Source organism: Mesoplodon bidens, assembly GCF_964165515.1.
Source record: "Mesoplodon bidens genome assembly, chromosome: 4".
NCBI classification, from domain to species: Eukaryota; Metazoa; Chordata; class Mammalia; order Artiodactyla; family Ziphiidae; genus Mesoplodon; species Mesoplodon bidens.
Genome location: NC_138160.1, coordinates 144,198,153 through 144,208,780, shown reverse-complemented (window position 1 = coordinate 144,208,780; position 10,628 = coordinate 144,198,153). Strand labels below are relative to the sequence as shown.

General features: G+C 56.7%; 1 protein-coding gene across 11 annotated transcripts in view; it reads right to left on the bottom strand.

Moving 5' to 3' along the window:
- Window positions 1–636: 636 nt before the first annotated feature.
- DOCK6 (dedicator of cytokinesis 6) overlaps window positions 637–10,628 on the bottom strand; it is a 42,225-nt gene continuing 32,233 nt past the window's right edge. For 9 of the 11 annotated variants that reach the window (XM_081232062.1, XM_081232070.1, XM_081232069.1 and 6 more), the window contains 20 exons: window positions 9,788–9,948; window positions 9,333–9,515; window positions 9,097–9,223; window positions 8,709–8,793; window positions 8,461–8,557; window positions 8,192–8,326; window positions 7,711–7,863; window positions 7,371–7,529; window positions 7,155–7,255; window positions 6,281–6,473; window positions 6,037–6,180; window positions 4,781–4,912; window positions 4,670–4,684; window positions 3,233–3,358; window positions 3,017–3,106; window positions 2,453–2,689; window positions 1,943–2,086; window positions 1,755–1,861; window positions 1,326–1,487; window positions 637–880 (listed from right to left, as the gene is read on the bottom strand). In XM_081232062.1, the coding sequence (XP_081088188.1) occupies window positions 838–880; window positions 1,326–1,487; window positions 1,755–1,861; window positions 1,943–2,086; window positions 2,453–2,689; window positions 3,017–3,106; window positions 3,233–3,358; window positions 4,670–4,684; window positions 4,781–4,912; window positions 6,037–6,180; window positions 6,281–6,473; window positions 7,155–7,255; window positions 7,371–7,529; window positions 7,711–7,863; window positions 8,192–8,326; window positions 8,461–8,557; window positions 8,709–8,793; window positions 9,097–9,223; window positions 9,333–9,515; window positions 9,788–9,948 (2,594 nt within the window). In that variant the 3' untranslated portion in view covers window positions 637–837. The remainder of the gene's footprint in view (window positions 881–1,325; window positions 1,488–1,754; window positions 1,862–1,942; window positions 2,087–2,452; window positions 2,690–3,016; window positions 3,107–3,232; window positions 3,359–4,669; window positions 4,685–4,780; window positions 4,913–6,036; window positions 6,181–6,280; window positions 6,474–7,154; window positions 7,256–7,370; window positions 7,530–7,710; window positions 7,864–8,191; window positions 8,327–8,460; window positions 8,558–8,708; window positions 8,794–9,096; window positions 9,224–9,332; window positions 9,516–9,787; window positions 9,949–10,628) is intronic. The other 2 variants (XM_081232067.1, XM_081232065.1) reach the window with 2 other exon arrangements.

The window sequence follows — 10,628 nt, the reverse complement described above, 5'->3', positions numbered from 1 at the left end:
GCGGGGCTGGCCGGGGTCCAACTCCTGGAGGGAGGGAGGTGGTGGTGGCGGCGGCTGCGGGAGGTCACCCCTCCCCCCGCCGGCTCAGGGCTGGAAGCCGCCCAGCACAGGCCTGGTACACGGTGGCGTGACCACCGCGGGGCGGGAAGGGAGGGCTGGGTCAGCGCGAGGCTGCACAGACCGTAGCTAAGGCCTGGGCTCCAATCCTAACTCCACCAAGACTTTACTTGCTGCCTCAGTTTCCCCATCTGTAAAATGGGGCTAAGAATGCTGCCTGCCTGATAGTGGTGTTAAGATGATTTTATAACCATGAGGCAGGGGCCTAATAGAGGTCCCTCAGGCAGAAAGGCCCATAAACGGGGCAGTGTCTTTGCGGAAGCCAATTATACAGGGCTGGGCACTTAACGAGAGTTTAATAAATGTTACTATTATTCCCCCTGCACACATGTGACATTGTCATTTGTGTGTTGCCTTCCCCACTAGAATGTCAGCTCTGCAAGGGCAGAAATTTGCATCCACTGTCACTGCTGTGTTCCTGGCACCCAACTAGTTCTCAGTGTCTGTGCATCAACAATCAGGGTGTGCAGGTAGAGGGTGCACATGGGACCCAGCTCCGAGGGACCACACCACACAGGCTGTTTATAAAAACCATTTTAAATTAGAAAAGGTAAGAAGCATCAGTGCACACAGACAAGAACAGAGGGACAGAGGGCCCAGACCCATGTGCGATGTGGTCACCCCATGGCTGAGTGGGCAGTGGGGGCGACTGTCAGGAAGGCACAGACAGCTGAGTCCAGGGTGCTGGTTCCTCTGGGTGTGGCTTCAGGCCCTGCGGGCTCAGAGGTCAGCCTTCCGGAAACTTGCTCTGTTCAAGGAGTTCCTGGGGGAGGAATGAAGTGGCTCAACATGGCCACAGGGCCCCCAACTCCATAATGCTCCCCAGCCTCCTCCTCCACCCCCCCTCCTTTTCCTCCACCCTCCTCCTCCAAGGAGGTCTTTTATGGTCTTCCTGGCTCCTTTTACATTGGTTCTGATCTGGCCATGGAATCAGAAATTCTCTCTTAGAATCCACCACTGGAGATATGAATCACGCCCATTTTACAGATGTGGAAACTGAGGCGCAGAAAAATGAAGTCACACACCTGGGAAATGATCAGAAATGGTTGCCCTGAGCTTGAATATGTGTACGTGTCTGAGTATTCACATGACTGTGCAAAGCCCTGAGTACTCGTGTTGATGTGCACATGTATGACGGCCCCCACGCTCTGCCTGGCTTTGCCTGCCCCCTCTCTCCCTCTCTAGGGTGGGAGGCCTGGGTCAGGCACCTGAGGCTGGCTGTGTTTGGCGCCAGCAGTTGAGGCAGGCGCTGGGTGAGCAGAGGCTGCAGAGCTTCCCGCAGGCGGGAGTAGTTGCGCTCCAGCTCACGGTGGTACTCCTTCTGGTCCGGCCCAATCAGGGCTTTGTTCTTCCGCAGCGCATCCTCACACCTGAGGGAGGACCAGATGGCAGGAGATGCTCAGGGGCTGACACTCAGAAGACAAAGCAAGACCAGAGGTGGGGAGTTCGCGAGCTGGGGTCAGGCATGCAGAGGAGCCTATAATGGGGGTCTGGCAGGTGGATATGACTTAGTGGAAATCAGAGAGGCTACAATGGGGGCTCAGGTTGATAGACAGGCTGTACTGGGGAGTCAGATAGGCAGAGAGCCATAATGCGGGGGTTAGAGGGACTCTGATTGGGAGGGTGGTCAGGCCTACTTCTTGCAGAAGTCCTTGAAACAAAGCCGCAGCTTGTTGTGATGCCTGAAGAGCTTAGGGTCTTGCGGGATCTCGGCCAAAAACACCTGGGCCACCTCCAGTGGACCCTGTGGGGTGATAGGGGCTTGTGACGATGTCTGCATGGCCCCCGGGGGACTCAGGCAGCCTGCATACCCCACCGACCGTGCCTGGTTTACAGTGGGCCCCACGGAGCCCTGCAGCACCATCTGCAGCATTTTGGCATCAGGCGGGTCCTGCTCGGTGGCGAAGGCCAGTTCCCGAGTCTTCTTCTGCATGTCCTCAATGGCCACCTCTACTGGCGTCAGCACTGTCTGCGGGGTGGAGATGAGCAGGCACACGTCGGGACCTGAGGATGTGCTGACCCAACCCAGCCCACGGCAGCTTGGACCCCAGCTGGGGGTGGACAGGGGTACAAGAGACTGTAAGGAACCAGGTCTGGGGCTCCTGCCTCCTTGGGTCTGGCAGGGTTGGGGGTCAAGGTTCAGCTGCCTTTGTCTGGTTCTGATAACTTTGGTCTGGTTCTAGTCCAGCCTTGGGTCAGCAAGGTCTGGAAGTAGGGGTTTGAGTCTGCAGATTGGGGTCTGGAGGTTGGAGTTTGGGGGTCCCTGGCCTCCCTTGGTTTTGGGGTCTCTGTACCTCCCCTCCCTGGGCCTCCCCCAGGCCTGGGCCCCGCCCACCTCCTCCCGGTGGCACACGCGGATTCGTGTCTTGATGTAGGGGAAGGCGTGGTCTGTGCTGAGCAGCGTCTTGCGCTTGTGCTGCTCGGGCAGTTCTCCGTGTGCGCGCCCGTCCGGCGTGAAGGGCGTGCAGAACAGGAAGGTTCGCAGCCCGTAGTTGCGGTCGAAGTAGGTCACCCGGTCCTTGAGCTCATAGGTGTCGAAGTGCGGCTCCACGTACGTGATCTGGATGTAGGCCTGGGGCACGGGGCTCAGGGGTGAGGCTCTCAGCCCCAATACACACACCTGGGGCTTGCTGGCCTCCCGCAGGGGCCCCATCCCTGGAGAAAGGGGATTTGGGCCTCCTTGTGTCTGGGGGCCTTGGATCTGGGGTTCCCAGGTCTGCGTGTGTCTCCTTTGGATGTTTGGGAATCCCCTGAGGAATAGGATGTGGGGTCCCCGAGGGAGATAAGCTTTGGAGTTTCCCAGAGGTATAGGATTTGAGGGGCCGCAGGATTATAGTACTTGGAGTTTCCTTGAATATAGGATTTTGGGATCCCTGGTGGGATAGTAAGGAGCCCTCACCTTCTGGGGGTCCAGCTTGGTCTTGTCCACAGGGTTAGAATCTTTGATGATCTGGACCACGTCCTCCCCGAATCTCTCCGTGTAGAACTCCTGAGGACATGGGGCTGACTCACAGCTGCTCAGCTGCAGCCCCAGTGCCCTGTCCCAGGGCACCCCGCCCCACCCCGCCCCAGGGCAGCCCAGTGCCCTGTCCACCCCCCCACCGCCAGGACGTGCCTCCAGCCGGTGTGAGATCTCGGCCAGCTTCGTGATGGACGGCTCCTTGTACACGAACTCCTGTTCATCTAGGTCACCGAAGCGGGCGCCGTAGAAGCCCACGCGGAAATATGTCCCGAACACACGCTGGGGCTGTGGGAAAGCTCTTGTTGCCCAGGAGGCCCTGCTGGAGGTCCCCCTACGCCAGAGACACATGGGTCCTCAGGCCCCACGTGCAGAAGAGGTGGGCATGGGCAGAGGACCCCGGACACCCCAAGAACATCACATCACGGGCACAGGCAGGGGCATGGACCCACATGACTGCCAATTGCCCACACCCTCACTCTTTTTCCCCAGCCTGTCTCCTACCTCCCCCAAATCTTTATTCTCATTTAACACAGACCCTTAGTTTCTGATTCTCCCTCATGACCCATGCAGTTCTTCAGAGTCTGGATCTCAATATGACATGAGAATTGGGGCCCTATTACTCATAACTAGGTCCTCAATGCCTATAGGTCTGGGTATACAGTAGGTGCTCACATGCATGAGTGACTGAGGGAAGGCGTGGCCGTTTCTTGCTCTGGGACAGAGGCTCTGGTTCCCTTGTTCCAGTGCATCCCCTCCCCTCCTCCCAGATCTAAGTTTGCCAAGAAGGACCCCCTCCCTCCAGGTAGACTACTTTCCACTGGGAAGGATGGGGGTGGCTCCATGTTCACTCACCAAGGCAGGTCCAGGCAGGGAGATGGGCACCAGGAGATGGAGGTGGGGAGCAGGGGGCAGAGAGACAAAGTCATGGGTGAGGTCAGAGGTCACAGCCCCCAACCCCCCAGAGTCCTGGTTATGCTGCCCCATGAGAACTATTCCATGGGCAGAGACAGGAGATCCGGGGAGGGAGGGGACTTGCCTGCCCCGCCCAGCTCCCACCCAGTCCTCCCCCCTTGGTTCTGGGTTCCTGCCATCTTTGGCCAGAAAATTCTCCCCAAACTAGGAGACGCCTAAAAATAGACCCAAGTAGGGGAGAGGCGGGAGAGGGGGGACATTAAATGGGAATGAGGAGCAGAGATCCTGGGGGAAGCTGGGGAGACAGGGAGAGACAGAAACCAAGAGAGACACACAGAGAGAGTGATCAAGGAGAGAGGCAGAGACAGGGAGAGATGGACGGAAAGAGACCAAGAGACACAAAGAGAGAGAAAAAGAAACAGAGACAGAGGAAGTTGGAGGCCCCCCCTTCCAGGCAGTGACCAAGCTGGCCCTGCCTGAGGGAGGGGTGTCTCTGGAGAGCTCCCAGCTGGGTGAGTCACAAGCTGCCCTGGAGATCTGGGGCAGGGAGGGGGGCTCCGGGGGGAAGTAGTGGGGTGCGTCATCGCCCACTGAGCCCCGGTGGCCAGGCAGCTGTGCTCCTCCAGCGCCCCCTGGTGGTCCCTGACCACTGTTGACCAGAGGCAGGTGGCCACTCACCTCCCAGCCGGAGCTCTGTGGGTGGGGACAGAAGGGTCAAGGTCAGCTGAGCCCAGCAGGGGCCAGGGGCTGGGGCCGAGGGCAGGGTCTGAGAGGGCGGCCTGGGCCCACCTGGTGCATGATCTTGGTGAAGGCCTCCTGCAGTTTGCCATGCACGGCAGCCAGCTTCTTATAGTCGCGGTGGGCTTCCAGGATGGGGATGAGGGTCTTGTAGACCTCATTCACTGCCTCGTAGAGCCCACCCTGGGGGTGGAACATCAGGATTTCCAGCACCAGCCCTGATCTTCTCTCCTGCCTGGAACAACCCTCCTTCCATGCTCCTACCCATCCTCCAGGGTGCCATCTTCCATCACCTCCTCCAGGAAGCCCACCCTGACCACATCTGCCCCAGATGGGGTACCAGCCTTTCCACTCAGCCCCTACAGACATCCTCTGTGGTCTCCACCATGCTTACTACGGACCCGGTGCTGTGTACATGTACACTCTACCCATGTTCCTTCATTGGTGGGAGGAGTCATCTTTTTCCATTCCTCAGAGGGGAAACTGAACTTCAGAGATGTGGAGGGGCTCCCCAGGGCCAGGACCTGAAGGCCGGCCCTTCTGGCATGGTGCCTAAAACCTCCACACCCAACTGCCTCCCAGCACATGGTAATGGCCGCTCCTGAGTGCCGCTGACCCCCAGTCAGGGCCAGCATCAAGCCTGGCACATGGCAGGTATCCTGAGCTATTTGCTGACTGTTAGAGGTCTGTGTCTACCGTCTGGCTTATTCCCAAGGCCTCTGTCTCTGAGACTACAGCAAAGTGATCATAATAATAAAAACAGCAATAAAAAAAAAAAAACACCTCTAGAAAAAAAGGAAAAGAAAAAAGAAGATTTGATGCAAAGAACTGAAACAGGATGGTAAATATAGGTGGTCACTGAATTTCAGTGCTGGGTATGCGGGGTGGTGGGGATACAACTTTCTTTTATGTGTTCTTGAAATTTTTTATAACAAAGAATTTTAGGGAATTCCCTAGTGATCCAGTGGTTAGGACTCTACATTCTCACTGCAGGGGAGCCTGGGTTCGGTCCCCTTAGTCGGGGAACTAAGATCCTGCAAGCTACATGGTGTGGCACAAACAAAAAAAAAAAAAAAAAAAAAGAATTTAAAATGGTAACAATATATCCAAGGCTTATTATATCCAGACCACGTGTCAAGGGTTTTATGGGGAGAAAGGCAGGTAACAGGGTCTCTGAGGGATCCCAATCCTTCTTCACAAATCCCCTGCCCAGAGAGGGTCTGGGCAGCAGCTTCACCTTGAGTCTCTGGGAGCAGGTATCGGGCCCATCAGCAGATGCACGATGCCGCCCCAGCCCCAGGCCTCACCATGGTGAAGTAGGCGGCCGCCTGTTCCAGCAGCCCCACCAGCCCCAGCTCCGTGAAGTGCTTCCCGGAACAGAAGCCCTCCTCATCAGGCGACAGGATGTCGTCAGAGATGGCGGACTCCTCCAGCACGTTGGACGAGATGTTCTGGGGTGGGAGGTGGCGTCAGAGCCTGGTCCTCGGCCCACGTGTGCCACCCCCTGCCCGCCACGACCCCACCCCCCATCCCCCCACCCCTGCCGCTCACCTGGAAGGAAACGCAGCCCACAGGCAGGTGGCGGCTGTCCTCCAGCAGAGCGAGGTACTCCGCCACCAGGGCGGCCGCGTGAACCATGCACTGCGCAGCCTCCGCGTGGTTGCCCAGCTCCGCGTGCTTCCCCGCCATGTTCTGCAGCCATGTCAGCCGCAGGTCTGGGGAGCCCTGGTAGCCCCGGGCAATCCTAGAACCCAGGTGAGGGGGGATGTGAGGAGGATGGAGACTCACCTTGCCCCCCTGCTCACTCCTCACCTGTCCATCCCCTTCACCTGTGACCCCACCCATCTGCCCCAGCCAATCTCCTCACCTTTACCCCATTCACCTGTCTCCTAACTTATCCCACTCCTTACCTGTCCATCTCTTCATTACCCCCACAAGTGTCACTCTGGGTCTGCCCAGGCCCATCCCTTCTGTATGCCCCCTGCCTTCCCTGTCTCCATCACCTGGGCCCCCATCTCCCACTCCCCAGTTTCTTACTAAATACCCTTCACTCTCCTCCAAATCACTTGTTCCCCTAATCTGTCACCCCTTCATGGGTTAGCACCTCACTTGTCTCTCCCACCTGTACCCCTCACTTATTCTTGCGCTCCTCTGTCATTCTCATCTGTATGTTCATCTGGCACCATTTTTACTTGCTCGTTTACCTGCCCTCACCTGTCTGCTCACCTGGCCCCTCACGTGTCTGCCCTCTCACTTGGTCATCTTCACGTGTCTCCTCTCCTGGTCCCTCTTGACTTGTCCATCCTGACTTGTCTCTCTTATTACCTGTACGCTCACCTGCTCCTTCCCCACCTGTCCCTCTCACCACCTCCTCTCCCCTCACCTGTCTGTGAAATGGCTGAAGGTTCCAACCGGCCCTCCTCACCTGTACATGAGGTCGATGAGCATTTCCGGGTCCTCCTGATGCTCCTTCATCTTCACCGTGTCAGTCAGGATCATGTGCAAGTTGAACATCAGGTCCTGGACCTGGAGCGGGGGAATGGCCAGGAGTGACGGAGCCGAGGTGGTGGGGTCAGGGGTCAAGCGTAGCAGGGCAAAAACCCTGGCTGGGGAAGGTGGGGCGGGGGTCCGGCGGGGTCACCTGCTCAGCAAAAGTGCTGTCCCGCAGCCCCACATCCTCCTCGGCATAGGTGAGGATGGTCTTGAGTGAACGTCGCAGGTGTTCTTCGCTGAAGTTCTGCGTTGTCCCCACCAGGGATGAAAGCGACATGGTCACTTGCATCTTCACGCGGGCAAAGTTCTGGGTGGGCCGGGGAGGAAGAGCACGCCTGACTGTGGGCCTCGGACCCTCACACCAGAGCCTGCTCGACCCGCTGACTTCACCCCTCTCCCCTCTTGCCGTGCGTCTATCGCGTCAAGACCCCTAGTCAGCCGCCCTCCCCAGAGCCGCAGATCACACACCCCCACACACCCCCACTTACATTGCCAATCTCGAAATTCTGGCGCATGAGGAGGTAGAGGGAGGCGCTGGCGTGCGTACGGATGGCGCTGATGCGGCTGCCGCAGTGGCGCAGGAGCCTCAAGCAGAGGTCGGCACACAGCTCCGTGTCCTCCTCAAATAGCAGCTCTGGGAACTGGCCCCCAGGGCAGGACAGACACCAGTCAGCCCCTCCCCGCTCTGGCTCAGAAGGTCCCCGATGGGGACATGGGCAGAAGCATCGGTCTGTGTTCTGCCTTTTCTGGCCAAAAGCCCAGCAGGTTTTGGCGTCAGACCTGGGTTTAAGCCCTTACTGTGTGACTCCGGGTGAGTAACTCTGCCACTCTGATCCTCAGTTCCCTCCTCTGCAAACTGTAGCTAAGGAGTGAGTGTCTGCCTCATGGAGTTGCTGAGCACACAACAGTCACTCAATGAATGGGCTGTGATTGTTACTCTTAAGAAGCGTGGCTGTCAGAGGTACTCACCTTGGATACCAGGGCCCGTTGTGTGGCCAGGCCATGCTGCAAGAAGAGGGCACTCTGGGCACTGCCCAGACTGTACAACACAACCTTTAGTACCGCGCCCAAGATACTCTCCCGGGCCTCTGACAGCATCACCGTCTGGGGGGCCAGAAATCCAGCTGTTAGAGACTGGGGTGGTTGTGGAGTCACGGAAGGAGAGGGATCCTGGAGTCAGAGATCACAAGGCCCTGTGGTGGGGTCAGAGGTGAGGGAGATGCTGGATCAAGCCCTACCTGCACGATGATCTCCAGTGTATCCAGAACCACCAGGCTTGCCTCGGTTGCCAGGTTCCCGTCCACCAAGGCCTCGTGTTCCATTTCATCCTTGGTCCTGGAGGAGACAGGAGGGATTGAGGGGGCCTCTCAGGGCCAGACTCCACCCCACAGCTGAGGTCTTTCCCCTCCCTCGGCTGCCCTGGAGGGGGCGCCAGTTCTCTGGAAATTGATCTAACCCCAGCAAACTACTTCCTGCCCACACCCACTTGTCCACACGGTCCGAGGTTTGTCTCCAGTGTGTGACGCTCTTCCGCCAGCGTACATTCTCCTGGTTCCCAAATGGGCTCCTCTCTGAGACACACAGGTGCGTGTTCACAGATGTGCAAAAACATAAAGACACACGTGACCATGAGAATGGATCCCACACACATGGGATCCCTATGAGGACACTGGGTGACATGGATGCTTGCGGAGTGGATGCAGTTAGACGTGAACAGGGAACACAGACACCCACATGTATAGTGATAACGCGTGGACTTCTTCCTGGGAAAAGTAAGCCAAACAGAGGCAGAAATGGTCCCCGCCTTGGGGGCCCTGGTACAAAGGCTGGGAGGTACCGGGTAGGGATGTGCAAGGGGTACATCTCCCTCTCACCACGGCTCCGTCGCACCATCTCCTGTCGGGCTCCGATGGTACCCAAGATAGCTTCCTCCAGCCGGGCCTTCATGTCCAGTGATTTCTTGAACGTGAGACTGTTGATACGTTCAAAGGCCTTTTTCCCCTGCAAGAGCAGAGAACAAGTTCGAGGTTGACTCTGCTCTTTTCTGTGGGCTAACCTGGTCCTGCTTCTTCTGCCTCCTATACCCCAGTCCCCTGCCCACCCCTCGAACCTTGTATTCAAAGGCAGCCAGACAGAGGTACAGCAAGTCCAAGAGACGACCCAGCTGAGGGAGGGCCAGGTCCGCAGCCCAGCGCTGCAGCAGGGCTGGCTCAGCATTCTTCAAGACCCATAGCACACACACCAGCAAGGTCCGGCTAGACTCGGCAGAGAGGGCACAGCCTGAGCGAGCAGCCTGGGGACAGAGAGAGGACAGGGCACTCAGAAGGGAGAGAGGTGACTTTCATTTTTCTCCATATTAAGATGAGAACTGGCCAATTGGTACTTCATTACATAAATTCCATTACCAGGTTATTGGACACACAATGTCCAAAATACAATAAAAAAAATCACAAGACATGTGAAGAGGCAGGAAGATGTGATTGATAAGGGAGAAAAGACATTAGACGCAGGCACAAAAACAATCAAATGTTGGATGGGGTCTCTGGGGACAAGGCTGGTACTCACTGTCGCTGGGCCCTGGGAGATGCTGGCCCGGGAGCCAGGGGCCAGGGGGCCACCAGCGATGGCCATGGCCACTGAGGGGTTGATGGTGCCTCCCATGTCCCCTTCCCCTTCTGTGTCTGAGTCGAGCATAGAGGCCAGTCTTGACCGCTGACCTGGACCCTCTGGGGGGAGAAAAGAATGAGACCGTGGTTAAGTGCTGTCTCTGTCTCAAATTTCAGCTCACAGGTCACCTCCTCAGGGAAGCCTTCCCTGATTCCACCCCCCAGACCAGGGTGGAGTCTCTAGTTATTGACTCCCACAGCTCACTTATTGTACTTGTAATTAGATACATGCATCATGCAACTGTTTCTAAGATCCACAAAGGCCTGGACTATATCTGCTCTGGCCACTCTAAACTCAACACTGAGAACGTGGTCTGGTGCACAGGAGCAGTCATTGTAAAGATGATGATGATGATGATGATGGCAATGGTGACAACCACAATAATAAATGCTTCTGCTATTATTATAGCACCAACTGGCGCTTACATAGCATTTCCTGTGTCAGGTGCTGTTCTAAGCACTTTAACAATATTAATTCTTACTCTTCAAAACAACCCTATGAGATAAGTACTTTTATCACCCTTACTCTTTGGAAGAAGAAACTTAGGCACAGAGAGGTTAAGTTACTTTCCTGGGGTCACACAGTAGGTAAATGGTTGAGCTAGGATTTTAATCTAAACAGTCTGGTTCCAAAATCTCTGATCTTGGACTTCCCTGGTGGCACAGTGGTTAAGAATCCACCTGCCAATGCAGGGGACACAGGTTCAATCCCTGGTCCAGGAAGATTCCCATACGCCACG